This window comes from Anguilla rostrata, chromosome 6, assembly GCF_018555375.3.
Source record: "Anguilla rostrata isolate EN2019 chromosome 6, ASM1855537v3, whole genome shotgun sequence".
In the NCBI taxonomy this organism is placed as follows: Eukaryota; Metazoa; Chordata; class Actinopteri; order Anguilliformes; family Anguillidae; genus Anguilla; species Anguilla rostrata.
The window spans coordinates 6,900,039-6,922,392 of NC_057938.1; the positions used below are offsets into that span (position 1 = coordinate 6,900,039).

At 46.3% G+C, this 22,354-nt stretch overlaps 1 protein-coding gene across 1 annotated transcript; it reads left to right on the top strand.

Annotated features, from left to right (window-relative positions):
• Positions 1 to 2,728: 2,728 nt before the first annotated feature.
• wls (Wnt ligand secretion mediator) lies at positions 2,729 to 22,354 on the top strand. The gene is made up of 12 exons (XM_064341814.1): positions 2,729 to 2,953; positions 7,477 to 7,749; positions 11,744 to 11,868; positions 12,254 to 12,415; positions 13,350 to 13,486; positions 15,213 to 15,381; positions 16,455 to 16,552; positions 17,782 to 17,845; positions 19,577 to 19,720; positions 19,971 to 20,054; positions 20,175 to 20,328; positions 21,186 to 22,354. The coding sequence occupies exons 1-12, from the start codon at positions 2,848 to 2,850 to the stop codon at positions 21,293 to 21,295; spliced, it is 1,626 nt and encodes a 541-aa protein (XP_064197884.1). The 5' UTR covers positions 2,729 to 2,847; the 3' UTR covers positions 21,296 to 22,354.

Genomic DNA, 22,354 nt, shown 5'->3' on the forward strand with positions numbered 1-22,354 from the left:
ATAAAGCTATTCAACAAATATTCTGTAATTTGAATTCAGCCTCAATTGCCTTAGCTGTGTGCGTTCCTGTCTGGCCAATTAAATCGCTCTCTTTGTGCAATTATAGAGCTGGAGGGAGTATTTTAGTTGGTACCGTCTTTAGTCAGAGCCGCTGAGCCGGTTTATTGACGCGACCCTTTCGAAACCAGAGGAAAATGAAGGGCCAATCTAAATATTGTTGTACAAAGAACGGCGTCTCTGCGTGATCCTCTTGAAGACACTGCAACATCGCCGCGGGAGCGTCTATTCGATCTTTGTGCGAAACGAGAAAAGGGGGAGCGGGGGGGCTCCCGAAAAACTCCCACGGAATAGCCAGGCCTATCCTGCACCGTGTATTGAGTGCCTCAGCAGGCGAGCTGGGTATTACCCTGTCCGAGAGCCGCGAATTCCGGAGAGCTCTTTCTGTCTTTCGCGCAGCTGGTGGCAGGGGGATATTACAGCATGAAAGCGGCGCTGTCAGTCTCAATCATTGTTACTCAAGCTGATGCATTCCAGAGGTTCTGCTGGTCTCCATATTTTATGGCAAACTCCAGAAATAGTGAAACGGCGGGTGTCGGCATTTGTATGCACGTCCACAGAATTAGAAAACTTAGGCCTACTGCATCTATTATTTCGCGGGGGAACTGGCTCTCTCCACGAACCAATAGTAATTTACAAACATTTCGGTATCATTTACGTGTAGGCTATTCCCTCTTTTGTACATGAAGCTAAAATACGCACACCCTTCAAGCACACGTGAAATGGGGTGAAATGTTTTTATGCCTAAATTTGAAACATAAAAGTTCACGTAAGTCCAGTCTTAAAAAGTACTCCATCAGAGTTGATTTCACACTGAGAATTTTGTATGTGCTGTGTTTCCCATCATGCAGCCCAATCCACATAATGGCGCACCCCCAAAATGTGTTGTGCAGAAAAATAGCCTACATACATGGACAATGCATACATATAAAGACCATTTAGGCATTTTTATAGGACAGTGCTTATTTATTTATGACATTGCATCCCAAATTGTCTGGTTCAGACAGGCAGTCCAAAGGGCTAAGGACCACTGCAGTTGATCCATACATTTACATTTTTTATAGTTTTTATTGAGTGGAGGCTTTCATCCACCAGAGCTACTTAAAACACAGTGCATACAAAACCATTACACCATTCATTAATTATACCACAGAACCCATACACGTATTACAGGGCAACTCATACATTATTGAAAAGAACCCTTGAACTTAATTGTTTGATGGAAATGCTTTAAGATGTGATAGGATGTGAGGAGGTTCTTTATTATTTTCAGGTGACCCAAAATCAAATAGCCTAGTAATTTTGGGGAGAGCTATGAATTTGCCCACAACAGTGATTATTGTTAGCATCTATACACTTTGAAAATACATCTCAAAAAAATTCATTAGGTGATTTACAATTATTATGACTCCCAACAAAGCAAAACAGGCATAATGGAAGATATTTAAAGACATGGTAGCAACAAACCTGTTGTACTTAGGTGATCAGAATCATCAAAATAAAAGTGGATTTGAAACACCTTTCCCACAATATTGTGAAATATCATTCAGGATTTGAAACACCAACACAAAATGAGAAGAGGACATACCATGAGTTATAAAATTGGTGTGAAAATTAGTATAGTATTACATTTCATAAAATGAATACTGATATAAAAATACTGCTAGAAGCATATTTATGTGTTATAGACATATTTAACCAATAACAATATCAACAAATATATTCACAACCAAAAATGTGAAATATTTAACTTCACAAATGTAATAAACAAAGACTACATGCTATCTGAAATATTAAACTTGCCACTGTTTAAAAATAATAATACATAACATAAATAATTTGGGCAGTTGTGCTATATGCTGGGAGTTGTGCTGCATTTTATTTTTTTATTGAGAATGCAGAGATCAGGCAGGTGCCATCAGGTAGCATTGTAGGCTCTAGGTATGAGCGTCCACTGACACAAGAAGAGGGCCTCTGTTAAATGGTCGGCACATATTATTATGTGGCTCTGGCGTGGCTCTTCCTTCTAGAGGAAGAATGCAAACTATCCAGAACAGAGGACCTGATTGGCATTTGTCATGCTAATTCACTTCCCGTCCTGGGAAATTGCCCGTTTATCCGTTTCCCAGAACCCTGTCTGGGATTCAGGTAAACAGGGATTAATAGGGGTGCTTCAACTGCTATACTCTCCTAACGTCTTTGGTGTGAGATTAATTCAAAATGGTCAGTTTACAGGCCAAATTAACACGCAAATACTGCAATATAGTCATTGTAAGGTCACGCACAATCGCCCATCGACAATCACTGGCAATATTCCTCTGTTGGCTTATAATTAACGGTATATGATTTGGCAAATTGGCGCATGCAGATGTTAAACAAACATGTATCTGTGCAGGAATGTGTTATCTGCGTTGGTGGAAGTAAAAAAATATTGTCGCACAAAAGGGATAATTTACATAAAATCTCATTTGTGACCGCAAAATCAAAATAATTCGAATCTGGAAGAAAAGCGATTTGGAGGTTGAAAAAAACGTCCCGGACAACTATATAGACAAGCAATCTACCCGTGGATACGTATACTCCACTGTTCAGAGCTCAGCGGGCGCCTGCCGCTTTCAGGGCGGTCATGTGATTATTCCTTTCCCCCTATAGTTCTCCTTTAAAAAGCTTGAAGGCAGTAGAGAGCCAGCTACTCTTCAATCTCAGGCTCTGGCGTGGCTGGATGTGGGCACACGTCTGTCGGAGTCACCTTAGTTTCTTTTAATTACAAGGCTTCAATAAACTTTAAAAATGGCCGGAGCAATTATTGAAAATATGAGCACGAAGAAGTTGGTGATTGTCGGAGTTATTCTGCTCTTATTCCAAGTGTTTTCCTTCCTTGTTGGAGGCTTGATTGGTAAGTTGAGCTTTATTCATTTTAATGTTCTCCCGTGTTGGATCCTTTGTTAGCTGTTTGTTACAGTACCATCGACTCGCTCCTGCGATCTAATTGGTACTCTATTGTGAATCGAGACCTTGAGCTGCGTGCGACTGCGAGAGTGTTTAGTTCTTTGTAAAGCCTTTTTAAAGATTGAAAAGTTTTGGCCTAGTTTCAGCAGTTAAATGTCGATTGTTAAGGAAAGACATCTCGAGCACGGTGGCTGATTCAGTTAAAAGTTGTAGCATGGGTTTAAGTTTGTGTAGTGTGTGCCCTAGCTAACACTGTGGCTTTTGAAGGAGCGTTCTGGATCATGTTATTTTCTCGTCATTTCCCCCGGCCACATTTGAGTTGTCCCCGTTTCGTTGCTAGCATTATCGGTGGGGTGGAGTGAGAGCAATTCGTGGATTTTTCCCACCGCAGAAACTGAAGTCCTTTTCTTCCTTTGCTGTCTCAAACAACACCATACACGAACAGTGGTTCTACAGAAAAGATAGTGATCCTTACGCAATAATAAAAAATAAAATAAAAAAACTTTTGTAACCTTGAACTGGACGGAGGAGACTCCATTTCATTTGGATAAGAACTTGATCTTGTATCAATAAGTGCAATGTTTTAAACATCGCAGACGTTTTATTCGTGTGTGGTATATCACTGTCAACTCGATATCGATATTTAATGTCATCCATCAGAAGCCAATACGTGAAACACCCCTTACGATTACCTCCAGTCATTTGTGTACGCTGTAGTGCACCATGGTTATTGAATTTGCGATTTGCTTGTTAACTGGTAAACCGGTGGAAACCGATGAAGGAAATTTTGTTATAAGATGGGTGTGCGTTTTGGGAGATGCAATTGGAACGAAGCTGTAAATGAATAAATGCATGCATTATTAAATTAACAATATCATGTATTATGCTTATTATATTACAAATATGTCTGAAATTTTTACATGGTAGCCTATCCATTTGGAATGCGATGTAATGAATATAGTTTTTTTTTTTATTCTTGAAAATTAAAGTTGTATTAAGTTTGTGTTAAGTTACTGCTCACTGCTCACCTTTCAAAACAAGTCCTGCCACCATAGGACGTTGTTGCATTATCCTGAAATATTTAATATGCATGTAAGACTTAAATCTGCTTCATTAAGTAACTTGGATGTGTGGATAAATGTGTCAGTGGGGAAAAGCAGGGAAATTCTTAAAATTCAGGTTCTCATATCCTTTTGTCTTGGAACATTTGTGGTATTAGTTGTAAAGGCCAATTGATTAATAAAAGCCCTGGTTAGCACTTAAGTTATCCATTATCTCACTGGAAAGGAATTTGAAGGCATTGAATTGTTAAAAAAAAAAAAAAAAAAAAAAAGTGAAACCCTCCCAGATATACTGAGCAGGGCTCCTCTTCCCTGTGTTCTCCCCTGGGCTGATCTTCACTGTTCAGTTTTCCCGAACCGCTTGCCTGCTTGTGCTGTACAATACTTGTGCCTGATACACATCCTTGGTCTTCCTGAATAATTCTCCTTTCTACTCATCTACTTGAATTTTTTCCTGTCTATATTTTATTTCCTGTTGTCTCTGGGGCTGCAGCAGAATTTCCCGATTCTTGTGTGTGTGTGTATGTATGTATGTGTGTCTGTGTGTGTGGGGGTGTGTGTTCATTCTTGGGGCATGGTGCTTAATCATCTAAGTGCTGCTGGTCCCTCCTCTTGGAAGGCCTTGGTGCCAGTAGGCTTTAGGCCTACATTCAGTGAGATGAGTGTAACCTCCCTGCTGGAGCGCAAATGGTTAAGACTGAACCAGTTGACGTATCCTTTGGGGTTCTTGGCCGGTCAGCGGTTGAAACAAAGGTGGAAAAGCTGCGGGATTGCAGTGCTCCAAGACGGGGGCTGAGTAGCTCGAGGCCACAGGCTCCTTCCTGTCTGTGGACTGTAATTGGCAAGATTTTCCCCTTGTGGCGTCCTATGACTCGCTAACCTGAAATCAGTTATTTTTCTATTGTGTCTTCCTGTTTTTGGTAGGTTCTGTGGTTTTGTTGAGCTTGATACTTGATAAGTTTTGATTCACGTTTTTGCTCTGTTCAGACCAGGTTACTCTGCGTCGTTTTAGGACCGTTAGAAGTGTCCTCACACAGACCCAGAGTTAGATAGATAGAAGGGGACGTTTGACATTTTGTTCCTGCTCTTCACACGGTACACTTCGCGAGATGTTCTTCTCCGGGAGAGTTGGGAGTGCTCCCAGTTGCCTCGGTGGACGCGGCAGAGTCTGGATCCCCGGTGATAAATTAGCCTGGTCAGGTCGTCCCCGCCTGCGTTTGATTTAATGAAGCCGAATGCCATTGTGTTTGCTCGGTGGCCGGTGGCAGCCTGGGTAATTGAGTAGAAAGGCGCACTGCTGTCCCTGCTATCGGGCGACTTCGACGCTGCGTGAGGTCACTGAGGCTGAGGGCCGCTGTCGTTGTGGATACATTGTGCTCTGGCATTCCTGGGTCAGCGGCTAATTCGACCGCAGCAGGTTCCGGTTTGGTAAATTCCACATTCCTTGTTATTTATTAATTTTTTTTTTTGACATTGTTTTGGCTGGAACTTAGAGGGCATGTTCTTTTGCACCGTGGAAGAAAGTTGACTCCTCCACCCGCAAATGTGTATTTCTGCAAGGTGAGACGGAGTGGCGAACCTGCTCTTTAAAAGGTTAAGTCCTTCTGTGAGGTGTCGAGGACTTGATGTCTGCAGTGTATATACATGCTGGGGTGGATACAAAATGGAGGCCCTCTGCTGTTTTAAGTGTCCCGATCTGTAAATAATTAGATGTGACTCCAACAGCTAATGGGAACCATCTGTCAAGAGTGTGGTCCAGAAATCTGGGATGTTGGTTAGATCTTGTTTTTTTTTGTTTACTGGTTGGTTTTGAGGGGAAGGCGTTTTTTTGTATTTGGTGATTGTGCTGCTACTCTCTTGAATTTGTCCAGTAGGACTTTAAATAACAAGTCGCTGGTAAATTAAAAGGCAGAAGGAATTTACCTGAGTGTTTTATGTTTGCCGTGTTCTTTAGTGACCCTGTTTCCCATGATCTCATTTTGTAATTCAATTAGACCGTTGTGCTGCAGGAATTTCTGTGCATTACGATATTGCTCTGAACATGGTTCCCCAGCTGCGCGCTCAAAATAATTCCCCCGTGGTCTAGTGCGAACATGCCTCTGCGATCCCCTATTCTTATATTTCCAGCCTTTGCCATCTGACGAGACATGAAAGCAGAGCTGCGATCTGTCCGTCGAAGCCCAGGGCCAGGGCCTGGTTGTCATTGCCTTTTTTTTTTGTTCCCGGTCGTTTATGGTCTTCAGGTGTCCCGAGTGACGCAGAAATAGTTCCATTAGCTGACAACACAACGAGCGCCCGCTCCCCCCTCCAGGAAGTTAACTTCAGAGGTTCTGGTGCTCTCTAATGTCGTTGCTTAGATCTTGTGCCACGGAGCGAATGCATTTGATCTTTTTTTTTGTTCTTCTTCCTCGCACTGCTTCGGGAAATGGGAGCTTGTCTCGTCTTGAGAGACGTGAACGAGCCCGTTCCCTGCCAGGTGCTTGTTACCGTAGTGCCCGTGGTGGAAGTTTGTGCTGTGATTTCTGTTATGAATTTCCCTTCCTCAGTGCTCCTTTTCTTCAAAGCACCCATGCGCTAATGGAGGCTTGCCTGTGCTGGCTGGAATGTCTGGGTCTTACTTTGTTTCAGTTGTTCATGCTAATGAAGAGATGTGTTCTTTGTCTATTTAACAGATGTGTATTAGCGAAATGGAATCGTAAGGTGTGTGATTTGGGTGTTGCAACTTGCAGGGAACATTGTTCTCTTCAAAACAAATCCACAACACAATGTGTAAGTTGGCACATGTCAGTTTACTGCACTCTGTCTTTGGAAAGGTAATTACAGGGCAAACATTAGAGATTTTTCTCAGCTGTCAGGGTAGACCTTTGGGGAAAAAAAGCCAGGTGAAACCCAAAACCACGCCTACCTGGTTACAGGTATAGCAGTCTCTGAGGAAGAGGCTCAGCTTGATGAACAATGTCAAATTCGGACAAAAATTGTGTGCTGGTGTGTTCTGTGGGAAGCAGGTGGACTGGTGGAGCGTGACTGTAAGGGTGGTCTTAAAACTCAGGCTAGCAGCAGGCTTGAGAAAACTGGGTGGATCAAAAGGCCGTCTTTTTTTTTTTTTTTTTTTTTGGTCGTCGGCAGCGTAAACCTTTCTGCTCAGGAATGCGGCCAGTGTTCCACCAGCCAATCACGGCGTATCTGCTCCAGTTCCACTCTTGCCCTCCGGCAGTGTTTATGCTCCGGCGTGTTGTGGGACAAAGCTGCTCTCCGCCGGTGTGGCATCACAGACCTGTCCTCCATGTTTGTTTGAGAAGGAAATTTCTGGATTCAGGGAGGGAGAGGAGTGTGTGGTGACACCTCGATATGACTGACCCTGCCGTTAATCCCTGTGTTTTTTTTCCAACACCCCCCTCCATCCCTTCAGCTCCGAGCCCTACCACCGCTGTCCACTACATGGCCACCAAGTGCGTCGATGTTCGCAAGAGCCAGCAGCGGTCCAAGTGGTTCATGCCCTGGGGCCCGAACCAGTGCAACAAGATCCGCGACTTCGACGAGGCCATGGTGCGGATGATCGAGGCCAACGACATCGTGTTCGCCGTCCACATCCCCCTGCCCAACAAGGAGATGAGCCCCTGGTTTCAGTTCATGCTGGTCATCCTGCAGTTCGACATCGCTTTCAAACTCGTCAACCAAATCGGTGAGCGACGGCCGTCTGGTCACCTTATGCTGCTGCTCTCCTCTGTTAGACTGTGAGTTTTCCCCACTGCAATCATATAAAAAAAGGTGTGTGCTTGAGTCCTGCCCCTTGTATTAGGTCTCTGTTGCTGTCACAGTCTTGGACTTGGGTCATAGCCACACAGCAAAAAAAATGCAGGCCTCGTGTGCCTTGCGGGAAGCCCTGCTGACGCTACGGCTCGCGGCGTGGACTGAACGCATGAACACCCAGAGGAATTCCGCCCCCGCTCCCGCAGCGAAGCGACTGTCTCGCACATGGCACGAGCTTAACAATGATGGATGCACCGTTTTCCCCGCAGTAGTCCTGGGGGCCCCCGACTTGCCAAATAAAGGCTTGTTTTTAAACTAGGCGAGGGTGTAACCAAATTGAGCTGTAGTGTTTTGTTTTTTTAAATTGGCGCTTGATGACCAGAAACGCACTCCTGCAGAAGCTCGTGCACATTTTAACCCGTGTCTTCATTAGATGTTCTATTTCACAGTCTTTCCTTCTCTAGTCCCATTTCTATAAACGGCCTCAGAAACATTAAGTATGCTGGCATGGGAATGCCTTTTACATGTTCAGTTGATTGATATAATTAATGCAACGCTCTCCACTGATGGGATGGTTTGCCCTTGTGGTGAATATTATAGCGAATGCCAGACCAGAAATAGCTTGGAAAGTGTTGCTTCCATTAAAGTGAATTGTATGTGATCACTAACTGCCATTCGAGAGGATGTGATGGCAGACCGAGAGACCAAGGGAGAGCGAGGAGGAGGAGGAGGGCAGGGTGGGGGGGAAGCGGAGAGAGATTTTTCAGCCACTCCTCAAAGGAAGTTCCTGTGCTGTGCTGTCTGCCGTAATCCGCCTTTTCCTTGTCTAAACAAGATTGTGGGATTGTTACACCCATAGCACAGTGAATATTTTGGCCATTTTCGTTCAGAGGACATTCAGAGGGTGGGGGGATTGGCTGTAGCACAGAGCTGCCTTTCAATGGGGGGATTAAGGGATAACATCGGCTCTTAATGAAGGGGGCGACGCCACCGCCGCTGCCGCAAGGCTCTATGGGAAAGCCGCTGGAGGACGGGCTCCTGTGGCCAAAGGAGCCCCAAAGAGGAGCATGCTGGGTAATGATGGACCGTTTGGTGACAGTAACAAACGTAAACGGTTTAATGCTGGATGATTCAGGATTCATGAGGGCGGCATGAAGTAGGTTTTGTGGAAACTGGCCTGTAATCAGAAGACTGGATGAATCTGGGCGTGACTTTGCGATGGTTCTCCTGAGCAAAGAAATGAATGGTATTATAAGTATGTCTACGGTTTACGATATTACGGTTCTATCCTTTTGGTAAACTAGTGAATGCTGCATTCAAAAATAATGTCTGACATCTTAATTATGGATAAGCATAAAGAAAAATGTGCATTACCTAGTTCCCCCCCACATGCAGCCCTCCGCTTGATCATATCATATGAATATTACAGTTCTCTTATTACTGCTTAATTACTTCCACTGTGGAAGTAAAAAACGTTTTGCTGCTGGTGAGAAGCGCTTTGATTCCTGGTGCTTGAGGAGCTGCCCTGCTGTGTGTTTGCTGTAGACACGGTCAGCAGGGCTGCCGAATGGTGCCCCCCCCCCCATGCTCATACCTGTCCAGCTGCTGCTATGTACCAGCCTGCTCTCAGCAGCTGGGGCAGCCTCCTCAGATCCGCTGCCAAAAAAAGCTCCGGCGTGGCCCTCTGGCCTCCATGCCAGTCTGTAATGAAGGCCTCGCAGTCGACAGAGCGCGGTCTCTCTTAATGGGAGCGAAGGGGAAAGCTAGTTATGTTGCAAATATTTTCACGGTGCACCAGGGATGCTGCGTGGGGTTTGTGGTCATGTTAATTTGCGTCTCTAAACCGGTTTCCTCTGACCGCGTGTGACCGTCCTCCTATAAAGAATGCTGCAATTTTATATGGTCCTTGTGACCAGGTTTTTCAATTGAAGCTAATGAGGAGAAAATAAGTAGATACTCTTTATTTTTTCAACACTGCATGAGTTCAGCCCGACAGAGGATTGAATTAATTGATGAAAGAGGCAACATAACTGTAAACAGAGCCTCCAATCCCCTCTCGGCGCAATAAAGCCGGGCTCCCTGAAATGAATACCCCGGCAACAACCAGCCCTGGCGGAGGTCCAGCAATAACACAGCTGTTGAAATGGCTTAGTCGCCGTGGCGATGGGCGCTGCGCTCCGCCGGAATGCTTGTGTGCAGTAAGCTGACATTCAGACTCTTGGCAGAGGGGAGTGGGGCTTGGGGGGGAGAGATAGTGGAGAGAACCCACCCCCCCACCCCCCTCCCATTCCCCAAATCCTTGTTCTGACCACAGATTTTTTTTTTTTCCCTCTCTCTCTCTCTCTCTCTCTCTCTCTCTCTCTCTCTCTCTGGCTTGTTTCATAACAGCACAAGAGTTCCTTTAGAAATGTGAAGTGCGGTGGCGTGTCTGTGCAATCCGATCTAAACCGGGGCTGGCGGTTTAGCGGCCATGCCTCAACCCCAAATGGCATCCCGGGGCGGTGCGGGGTGGGGTGGGACGCTGCTGACGGATGAGCCAGAAATGGGACTTTTTTTGGGGGGGGGGGGCTTTTAGCACTCCCACTCTGTCTCTTTATCATTCTGTGCCTTTGAAGGGAAATGGAGGGAGTTTAGGGTTAGAGCTGTGAATGCTAGCGAGGGCGTTTTGGCTGCTCGGCCCCTTTTGTGAGGGGAACAAGCGAGACCCTGCTGCATCTAAGTCTGTGTGCTTTCCTGTTTTTTAAAAAACTTTATCTTAAAGATTATGTTTGAGGAAGATGGAACACTTCCTTTCCTTTGGTGCATTCTGATAACTGGGTGACACGGTCTTGAAACTTTTGGGAAGGGGGAGTGGAAGAGTCACATGACCAGACCTCAGTTTTCTTCTCAACTGATCATGATTTTTAAATTACCATTCCTTGTGTTTTTATGGAGACTCAGGTATTGATGCGTTACCTGCCCGAGCAGCTTAACACCCCCCAATATTAACGCTGAGGGTGATGTGTGTGTGTGTGTGTGGGCACGTCATCTGCTCTCTCTCCAAAATGTCAGCTTGTAGATTGGCTGCGCTGAGCGTGTCCTTTTCAGCGTTTACACAGGCTCCCGCTGGAATTCTCCCTGAAGGCCAAGGCTGCGTGTCAGTCATCAAGGATTAATTTTATTTCTGGGTCCCCTGTACTTCTTAAAATGTGTTTTTAATTTTCAATTTTCTTCTTAATTTGGGATGCTCCACTTAAAGTTTAAGCTCACCCCACTGCTCTCAGCTGGGAGATTGCAGACTAGTGCACAGGCCCCCTACCCAGTAGCGCACAGATTTGCTACTGCTTGTCTCTCTGCTGCCCATCAGCATTTGCTCCTGAGGCCTACAGTTGTTTCACAGCTGGATTAATTAGGTGGCAGGTGTCTGACCAGCCAGAGGAGTGCACTGGTGTGCATTTGGGTGGAGGGCACCCTGATTAAAACTGCCTCCCTGAGATAAAACTAGTCTACTGTGTGCTACCATGGAGGATTCACAGCCATAGTTGGCACTGGGATGGTCAGCATTAGATTCTGGACCATTGGGTGTATCATGGTAATTTATAAGATGGGCTAGTGCTTTAGCTGGTTATGCCAAGATCCATGTACTTCTGTAGTATTGACTTAAAGCTAGCCATGGAGAACATTAAAGCTAGCCATTTCTGTGCTCAGTAGGGGCCTATACGAGAAGTATACTCTAAGTTTTAAGCTGGAAGTTGTGTTGCAAAATCATGTTGTCGCAACGTGTCACGCGCATGTTCTCTCTCGTTTTTGAACAAAAGTTACATTTCGATATTGATTTTAATGTTTTTGTATTACACAAAGTACTGTGAGAAATCGGTAAAACAGCTAGGTTTATCTGTGTAGCCCTTCTGTTGTCTTGGTTGCTAAGACCCTGATGTTTCGTGCAGAGGACGGTGCAGTGGTCACCATCGACGTGGGCCTGGCGTACCGAGACGACACCGTTAGCGATTGGACAGAGATGGCGCATTCCATAGAGCAGCGGAAGCTGAGCTGCAACTTCACGACCCCCAAGGTTAGCGGGCTCGCGTTAGCGTGCTAATCAAAATGACAAGGATACATTACAAACCACAACACATTATCCAGTGTACTGTAACATAGTATTACGTGCTAATTTGTAATGCTTGTGCTTAGAATGGTCATTGAAAGAAATGTACGTAAAATAGTGTTGTGTGTAAAATAGTGCTCTATCAATACTGATTTGAATCCACACCACAAGGCGATTTTAAAAGAAAAAAAATGTATATAACCGGGCATTCACGGAACATAATTGCAAGGGTATACATGGCAAAGAGAGTGCGGTATGTGGAGCAGAACTGCAACTGTGCCGAGACGACCAGCGTTTTCACACGCACTCGTCCTTCCCGACCTCTCTGACCGACTCCGCGTGCGCCCCGCAGACGGTCGAGAACGAGGGCCGGTACTACGAGTGCGACGTCCTCCCCTTCATGGAGGTGGGGAGCGTGGCGCACAAGTACTACCTCCTCAACATCCGCCTTCCGGTGAGCGAACGCAAGCGGGTCAACGTGGGCATCGGGGAGATCAAGGACATCAGGCTGGTGGTGAGCCCCACAAAACGTCTTCGTTTTGGTTTCGTTTTTTAGCACTTCGAGTTTCAGCCGTCAGAAAAGAAACCGCGCGTATCTTTCTCCTAACAGCATGCTTATGATAAAGTATCGGAGCCTTCTATTGGGTTGAGAAGGGGGGGGGGCGGGGGGAAACCCACCCTTGTCTTGTAATACAGGCAATCCAGTCAGGAAAACACTTCACAGTCGATCCAATTATAAGGGTCTTTATTCCTGCAGATGGAGCACTCCTGCTGACTGAGTCAACACCATGTTAAAGGATCGTTATTATGCCCTCTCAAAGAGGCTGTGTAACCATGTGCATGTGTCAGGACCAAGGACACCCACCTCATTAGGTAGAAAAGTAAAACTTCATTTCCCACCGTGCAGCTACACACTCCCTTTTTGTTCTTAGCTCAAGGCCTGTAGAACTTTGTGGATTGGCCCCGCCCGATGATACATTGGTACTTGACTCACACGGTTATTCAGCCAGCCCTGATCGAATGGGGAAAATAACAAGCAATGTTGAATGGGGCAGAGTGCACCATTTTATATAACCTGTAATATAAGATGAGAAATGTAGTGTGTGTAGACTACTATGCAGTGATGACTGTGCATAAGGATACGTATTGTAGAGTTCAGCATTGTGTTATGAATTAGTGAATCACCCCACCATACTGTATTGCAAAAATGGAATTTATTAAATTAAATAAGTCTAGGGTGAATCCAAATGATGACATTAATGTCTATTATGTGTACATCAAATGGGGCTGATTGGGGAATTTTTGTCAAGCCATTTATGTGGAGTTTGTGCTATTCTAATGGAATGAATCAGTGTAGAATATACTTCAGTCAGTTTAATGACTGTAGCCATTTCCCACAGTTGCTGTCATAAAGAGCAGCATAAAATGGCGGCTCCCTTTCCCCACAGGGCATCCATCAAAATGGGGGCTTCACAAAGGTGTGGTTCGCCATGAAGACCTTCCTCACGCCCAGCATCCTCATCATCATGGTCTGGTACTGGAGACGCATCACACTGATGACACGCCCCCCTGTCCTGCTGGAGAAGTAAGACTTTTTTGGGGGCGGGGGTTAACTGCCAGTAATGTGTGACATTAACTGCCGTTCTGTCTCTGCTAGCGTTCCTTCTGTGGTGTCATGTGCCTGAGTACCAGTGCACTGAAATGTTGACACACAACGCTTATTCCTTGCGGCATTGCACGAGGTGCATTTTCTAGTCGATCAGCATCTTTTATCACTGGCATCTGCGCTTTCGGATGTTTAGAAATTAAATACTAAATATAGCAGACTACATATTCGCAATCTCGAACTTCGGCTTTGAATTTGAATTGTATGAATGTCGAGAGCTGCTCTAAACTCAGTTTTGAATGCTCGCAATGCGCGGTGACGCATCAGGGAGTTATTTTGTGCTTTTAGGCTGGCCTTATGACGTGCACTAGCGTTTCCCATTATCGCTGTGTGATGTGGGACTGCGCTGCTCAGAAGCCCAATCTCTCTATAAAGTGAATGAATGAAAAAAAATAAAAGCTGGTGATGTGGAGCACTTCATGTTGTGTGTGTGTGTGTGTGTGTGTGTGTGAGAGAGCCAGACCTTAGAGGTGGTGGAGCAGACTTGATCCTGTTACACGTGGATAAGCCTTTTTACACAAGCACTCATCCTTCCTTCTGCCTATCAGCTAACGGCTGGAGTTTCCCTAGAAACACGAGGGCCCTAGAGTTGTGTCCTCATGGAGAACGTGTGGGGGGGTGGGGTGGGGGGGGGAATTATTTTTTCATGTTGTGAAAGCTTCGGCGGTTGTCTGATGTCGTGCTGCTCCACCGAGGCACCATGACGGAAATCGGAGAGCTTTCTAAACTCGGCAGAGGGGGGAGAGAAAAAAGAAAAACGTGGAAAAACGAGCTTGCGTTTCAGGTGCTCCCTGCTGTAATATACTGTGGGAGCGGGGCCAAAATGGCGTTCCGCTCCGCACAAGCAGGGTATTCGAAAGACATCGGCATTTGGATAAGCCTGAATTTGTCTGAAAACGGTCTGCGTCACGGACCGTAGTTTGTGTTTCAAATTATAGCCCCCTTGTGTTCCTGGCCTTGGCTTGCGTCTTGAAAATTTCCATGGACAGTTAATCAACTTTTGGGTCTGTCTGCAAAAGAGCTGGGCTTTTGCCATATGGTGTCATTGCTCAGTGAGTTCTCAATCCTCTCCTTTTTGATAAACCGTGTGTATCGCCTGCTGCGTTTTGGATGAATTGCATGCTTTCATGGAAACGATAGGTCTGCAATGTACGCCGCATGGTTCCCGGGAGACCAATTTGCTTGCCGAACCAGCATGCGAGCGCAGCAAGATTTGTGTCTGTGAGGTTCCTGTTTTTGGGAGTGATTTGGGGGTGGGGTGGGGGTGGGGGTGGGGGTGGGGAGCTTATGGATTAAGAGCTGAGGAAGCCCTGAAGCCTGTCCTGTTTGAGCCTTACTCCTTTCAGCCCCCCTCCTCACCTTCCCTGTGAGTGTGGGACATTCCTGGCATACCAAAGCAATGTGGTATCTCTCTCGCTCTCTTTCTCCTGCGTGCCACGGCCTTTTCAGCTTTCAGTTGGCTCGAGCTGGAATGCGATTCATATTTCAGGATTTGATTTGAACCTAGTTTGCCACCCTCCCCTCCCCCCTTTTGTCTGGCTAGTTACGATCTCACTCAGGTAGGCCCAAAGCAGACCCCAGTTCTTTAATTGTAATTCGTGGAGATCTGTTCATCGTTTGCCTTTCCTCTGTGCGTGTTCTCCAGGGTGATCTTTGCTCTGGGGATCTCCATGACCTTCATTAACATCCCTGTGGAGTGGTTCTCCGTGGGGTTCAACTGGACCTGGATGCTGCTGTTCGGAGACATCCGGCAGGGCATCTTCTACGCCATGCTGCTCTCCTTCTGGATCATCTTCTGCGGAGAACACCTGATGGTTTGTGTTCCCATCTCTGACTCGATGCTGTACGTGATACAGGCCTGCCTTCAACCCAGATCTGTCCTTAACTTTTGACTTCCCAGTAAAAGCGAGTGGTTGGGTTTTTTTTTTTTCCCTCCCCTTCACAAACACAGTATAGCAAGTTCTCAAGGAAGGAGTTGAGTTTGGAAGAAATTGAACTGTTGTTGCATTTAGTTGGAAGTCTAAGTTAAGGGCAAATGTTGAATAAGACCACTCCTCACCAATTATTCCACACAGCTCCTGGTCCAGGCCATGATACTGTCACGTCTGGACTACTGCAACTCCCTCCTGGCTGGCCTCCCAGCATCAGCCACCAGACCCCTTCAGCTCATCCAGAATGCAGCAGCACGTCTGGTTTACAACCTCCCTCGTGACTCCCACGTCACTCCCCTCCTCATCTCCCTCCACTGGCTACCAGTGCAAGCTCGCATCCGGTTTAAGACACTGGTGCTTGCTTTCCAAGCAGTCAAGGGGTCAGCTCCTGGTTATCTGCAGAAGATGATCAGACCCTACAAGCCGGCCAGATCGCTCTGATCGGCTACTACAGGGCGGCTGATTCCTCCCCCTACACGAGCAGCAACAAGGTCTCGACTCTTTGCAGTTCTGGCCCCACGATGGTGGAACGATCTTCCAGTGGAGGTCAGAACAGCAGAGTGTCTGAGCACCTTCAAACGGAAACTCAAGACGCACCTCTTCTCCGTGTACCTCTCTCCTCTTCCCTAAACCCCCTCCCATAACTAAAAAAAAAAAAAAAAAAAAATTTGTTCAGACTATCTTGTTTCTCCTTAATGTATGCATCATAGTAAAGGCTTTTTATCTACATGTTGTTCAATGGACTTAAGTGGACTTGATCCTGAGTTTCGTTACTCTGTTGTAAGTCGCTCTGGATAAGAGCGTCAGCTAAATGCCTATAATGTAATGTAATGTAATTTAATTCATCTGTCATCAGTTTGAGCTTTATGATTGAACCTTCCCCTGGAAATCTTCGCCTTTTGGTTTCTCTTTTCTTTTTTCTTTCCTGATTTGGTTCTTCTCTCCTTTTGCTACAGGATCAGATGGAAAGGAACCGTTTTGCTGTGTACTGGAAGCAGGTTGGGCCCATCGTCTTCGGCTCCTTCTGTCTGTTCATCTTCGATATGTGTGAAAGGTGAGCTCCGTTCCATGTCTGGAGTTATTTATTATTTGTTAATTGCATGAGGAAAATGTGTGGTTAGCCACTGAAGACCAGTGATAAGTGACCATCTACTTTCTGTCATGCATCCAAAAACTTTTAGTTTGTTCTGTTTTCAAAGACGCTTATAGTAATGTACTTATGAAAGCTAATAGATCTGTGTTGGTTGAAATTAATTTGAGCATGTATTTCCTATGTGATTGATTTGTTGTATGATTGTGTGTGGATATGTTCTAATCCTATCGACAATGTAGCAGAGGTGGAAAAAACTGATATGACACTTGAAAAGGAAATAAAATTCAAAAGAGCAGGTGGTAAAGGTTCCTTTGCATAAAGGACGAATTGTGGCAGTTCACTGTGTGCCAGTCTGTCTTGCTGCCGCCCCAGTGATTTATGGGTAATTCGGGAGAAGGTGGCAACTCTGACACAGATCAGACAGATTAATGGCACTTGGCAGTGTGAGCCAAGCAGGGCAGTTAAATGAAAGTAAGGGGCTGCTCCCTTTTGCGAGTGATGTCACTCCCATCCGCGGATGAAAATGTCACCCAGCAAATCCGGCGGTTTTAAATCAAGCTGGCAGCCGGCGGGGTAGCTGGCCCGGACCTCTCTGAGATTGATTTCCTTTGCTTTTTTGAAGCTTGGCCGTCTCTGGCGCAACGAGTCTGAATAGGAGTCTCCCTGTGAGCATGGGACAGACCCACTGTGTAAACCTCAGCAGACTCCATACAGAGGAGCCTGGCAGCTTGGCTTATAACACTGTCAAATTTGGCTTGTTTGAAAGATCCCTCACCTCACTATTGCTTTTTCTTTTTTGTTCAGCAGACAGTTATTCAGAGAAACTTGAAAGCTTGTTTGCGTTGGTATGTTTCCCGTTAGAGAGTTTGTAGAGCCAGCACTAAATTGTCGGCTGTGTTGTACAAGACTGACATTCCCATGCGAAATATCACACTTCACTATTACAAAGAGTTTTTTGCGCAGACCGTCTTAGATCGTTCTCGGACCTTGGACCTCACCTATAACGTCTTTTGATTTGGCATTCTTTCACTGAAGGCATTCCAGAACCAGGTGGTGCCTTTTTGGGTTTGAAAGATCTTTCCTGGTAGTGTTCTTGAAGTTACACCAGTATTAAAACATAACAAAGTTGGAAGATATTCCTGTAGATTATATTATAGAATGTAATTTTATTAAACTTTTTTCCTTTTCAGAGGGGTCCAGCTGAAGAATCCCTTCTACAGTATCTGGGCGTCAGACGTTGGGACAGAACTTGCTGTATCCTTTCACCCGGATAGTTGAGGCTCAGATCTTTACCTGGCCCTATTCTTCAGTCTCCAGAGAGAGGCATTCTTTTGAGGCTAAAAGATACTGGTTGCGTTTATTTTATGGAAACCCAGATTTTCAGTGTTTTGTTTCTGCCCTACAAAGACAACTTTTTATTTCAGCTTGAATGATCCTCCATTTCAGTTTGTTTCAGATTGGGTTCATTCAGGTAAAGTCTAGCAGGAACCACTCTCAACCAAACCGATTAAGTGGTGTAGGTCCACGAGCTCTCCAAGATTTAGTCCTGAAAATAAAATGAATTCCTTTTTTAGTTGTGATGGATGGATCGAATTCCGTTTTTTGAACACAGTATGATCATCGGTTTCTGTATGTGAGCAGTTGTAAAAGGAGCTCTGTCTTTAAGGAGCCCGCTTGCTCGGAGAGGGGGGTGGGGGGGCTCTGCCAGTACGTGCATGTCCCCCCCCCCCCCCTTTGTTTTCTCACATCCCGCCAGCCCGGGGGCCGTGATGTAGCGGATCTGCATGCAGCTCGTGCCTCTTCCCTCCCACCGCCGCCGCTGCCGCTTGATTAATCCGCTGGAGCGCCGCTGACGACGAGCCGGCGAATCCCAGCTGAAAACCGGCGGGCCGATTTAATGCAAGTTTAATTAGCACTGCGCGCCCCCACGCCAGCCCCCCCCCCCAACAAAAAGCCTGGTTTCCGAAGTGCTGCGTGTCTGCGCCGACGCAAACGGCTCCTCCCCTCCGCCCCCGCGTTTCGGCCCTGTGAAAAAGAGAAGGCCTTTTTCTTCCGCCAGCCGGCCGGGTGGAACGCGACGCGTTTGCTTTTTTGCGTTTGACGCGTTTATGAGGATTCCTCCTCGGCCGCGGGCCAGACGAGTGGGTGCCATTGGGTCAGCCGCGCTCCCGGCCGCCTTCGCGTTCTGTCACCGAGTCGAGAGGAGGCGGCCCGATTTTAGTGGCGGTTGGCGTGAACAAGGCGGCTCTGTAACACCCCCCCCACTCCTCTGCCCCCCCCCCGCCCTGGTCCGGTCTCCCTCTGCCCCTCTGGGAATGCCCTCTTCGCGCCGCCGGAGTGGAATGATGTGTTCCAGCTCGCTCTCGCCTGTCCTGCGTGAAAACCCCCGCTCGCGGAAAGACCTCCCCGTCCGCCGTCCTGCTGAAGCGGGGCGTTCCTCCTCGCCTCTCTGCGCTCGCCGCTCTGTGCTCGTTTATGTGACCTGCGCCGCGGAGACCGCTGCAGCACAGGCGGGCGTGTGCAAGTCTGGGCACGAGCGGGAATGGCTCCGGTCCTGCTTCTCCTCGCGTTACCCTGGCTGGTGGGCGTCGCTCTCCTGTGGATTGGCGGTTATTCGGTATTTAGTGTTTTTGGAAAGGTGCATGGGTGCCGTCAGACCAATTCTGCAGCTTTACCGCTTCTAATTAAGCCAACCACGGATCAATACGCACAGGAAAAAAGATCTGTGGGGTACTGCATTTTGATTTAGTGAGTTCACTATTTATGGTTCTGAGTGAATAATGGAAAGCCTGGAGATCCACTGGGAGTTTGGAGCTTTAAAATCAGCAACAGATTTACACCCAAGAAAACAAGTGACTGCACAATTGACTGCTTTAAGTGCAGAGTAACAGTGAAATCCAGTAGACCCTCCGGCTCTACAGGACTGGGGTTGCCCAGTCCTGGTCTAGGGGTGAGCGATCGAGTTCTCCTTGACTGAACCTGCAGATGGCCTTCATCATTGTGGCCGGGATATGTGCATGCCTCTACTTCCTCTTCCTGTGCTTCATGGTCTTCCAGGTCTTTCGCAACATCAGTGGGAAGAGGACCTGCCTGCCAGCCATGTCCAAAGCCAGGCGGCTGCATTATGAGGTGGGGGGGGGGCGGGGGGCTGTGGAAGACTGCTTCTTCCTGTGACTAGACTCAAATTGTTGCTCTTCCCACTTTATGGGTTGGCTTTCATTCCAAGTGGTGTCTTGCAAACCTTTTGTTTTAGAATGACATTTTAATGTGTCTGTTCTCTTCAGATTGTCCCAGTGGCAGTCTGCCTTGAGATTGGATCTGTAGGATGAACTGTTTTATATTTTGGTTACGTTTGTTTGTACGTTTATGCCATTGCCAGGGCCTCATCTTCCGGTTCAAGTTCCTGATGCTGGTCACTCTGGCTTGTGCCGCCATGACGGTCATCTTCTTCATCATCAGCCAGGTGAGCCAGAAGGAATCACTCCAATTTGGGGGGGGGGGGGCGGGCGGGCGGGCGGGGCGGGGCTGGCTTCTGGCTTTAACGGTGCCAAAATAACTGGGCGTGTGCATCTGTGATTGGCAGGTGAACGAGGGCCACTGGCACTGGGGTGACTACACCGTGCAGGTGAACAGCGCCTTCTTCACCGGGATCTACGGCATGTGGAACCTCTACGTCTTCGCCATCATGTTCCTGTACGCGCCCTCGCACAAGCGCTACGGAGACGAGCAGTCCAACGGTACGCTCGACCGCCATCAACGTCGTCCTCCTCTGTTGGTACTTCAACACGGTCTTCTCCCATTGGTGGAGTGATGGAGTAGCACATCCCTTCTCACTGGGGATTGAACTGGCAGTATTGTTTCCTGATTGTGAGATGAAGTAGCTGCATTTGCCAGACCCTCTTTTTCGGAGCGAGTGCGTATACATCGATTTAGGCAGTGAACAGAGCTCATGCCAAGTCATCAAGTATACATTTTTTTGCAACACTTCAGTTTGAAGTATATAAAAGCAGCACTTCAGTATGCTAAGTGGATATACATGTATATAGAACATAAAATCTACTGGAAAATTATGCATGTTTTAATTACAGGTTGTTGGTGGATCCCTGATTTACTCTAGCCAGGAGGGTTTTGGTACATGGTTGCTTTGTTTATTTTCCCCACACCCCACACCCACTGTGGAAAGAAAATCAGCTGCTCGTTTCGCCCATGAGAAGGGAGTTTCTAATGTAGACTTTGCTTGCTTCCAGAGGTGGTTTTTAATGAAAAACTTTAATCTGAAGGTTGAGGGATTTCCTTCCTCCTGGAAAGATGCTGATGATCTTGAGGGGTGTGTTTCTGGATCTCAGGATCTCCTCAGCAGCAGGCTACTGAGGACCAATCACAGACCGGAGAACCTAACCCCCCCACCCCCCCTAAAAAATATAATAATAATGCCCAAGGTTATGGTCATCATGTGAAATCACACTCCAGATCATTTAGTGCCATCTCTCCCATGTTTCGGAGAGAGACTGAACGTGAGCACCTGATTAAGGTGCAGTGCTTGCACTGCTAGTGTGAACATTATGCGCTGTATAAGTGTTTTTGTGTCACACAGGTGATCTGGGTGTGAACAGCGGGGAGGACATCCAGCTGACCACCACCATCACTCACGTGGATGGCCCGACTGAAATCTATAAGATGACTGGCAAGGGGGCCCAGGAGTAGAGCCTCCATTTTACTTCACTGTGCTCTGACCACCCACTCCCACCGCCCTTACCGTTGTTCAACAATTTAAACTTTTATTGGTACTTTTTTTTTTTTGTCCAGGCATTGCAAATACGATTGCTTTCATAATCCAATCTATGAACAGCCCTGGTACTCTGGAACAGGTAAAGCATTGGTGTAAAATCTATTTATCGCAGGACCGCACATTTCTGATAAAGGCCAGCTTTTATAAAGGCTGTCTGTCTGACTTGCCGATTTGATTGGGTTGTTAAGAGGGATGTAGCACCACCTGGTGGCAGATGGAGGGAAAGAAATGGCACCGTAGTCTGTGGAAAACTGCTTTTTTCTGAGTCTTTAACTCTCTCCTTGTCTGATGGAAAACTGTTGAAGCTCTCGGGGTTGTCTGGGAAGAAAGGGAACACTGAGAAGCAGAGTTCTTATTTTGGGCGTGTACTGGCAGCCTGTCTTCCATTCAGTAATGTTTGAGAAATGGGCAGTTTCTTTCTTTTTTTGGTTTCTCAAATATTTGACATTCACCTGATACGTGTGTAACACAATTTTTTAAAAGTCGACCACACTTTTTTGTGTAAAATTTGTACTGCAGGCATTTCAATATCTTCCACAATTCACTGTAACTATACAACTCAATGTGCAGACTTTGGTACCTCTGTACATTTATATTGTTGCCACTTTGGTATCAGAAAGGAACTCCCCACCTCATGTCCTATGTATGTACTTATGGAGCTCTGTATTATGCTTAAAACTACTGAGTTCATTAAGGTCACAAAAAAAGGTGTGGGATCTTTGGCACTGGGCTTGAGTGCATGGATGTTCTAAAGGTCTTTTATAAACACTATGCTCATTATGTTATGATGTAGATATATTTTTTTATAAAGTGCTCATTTGTATGCTTAGGGAAGACTTGCATTTAGATGTATCACCAGTTGTCAGTTCGACGAAATTATCTTTTCTGGATGTTAAAAAAAGATGTTTGTATGACACGTGAGTGTAGAGTTTTGCTTTTTATGCTAATTTAAATAAAACTTTTACTTCATGCTG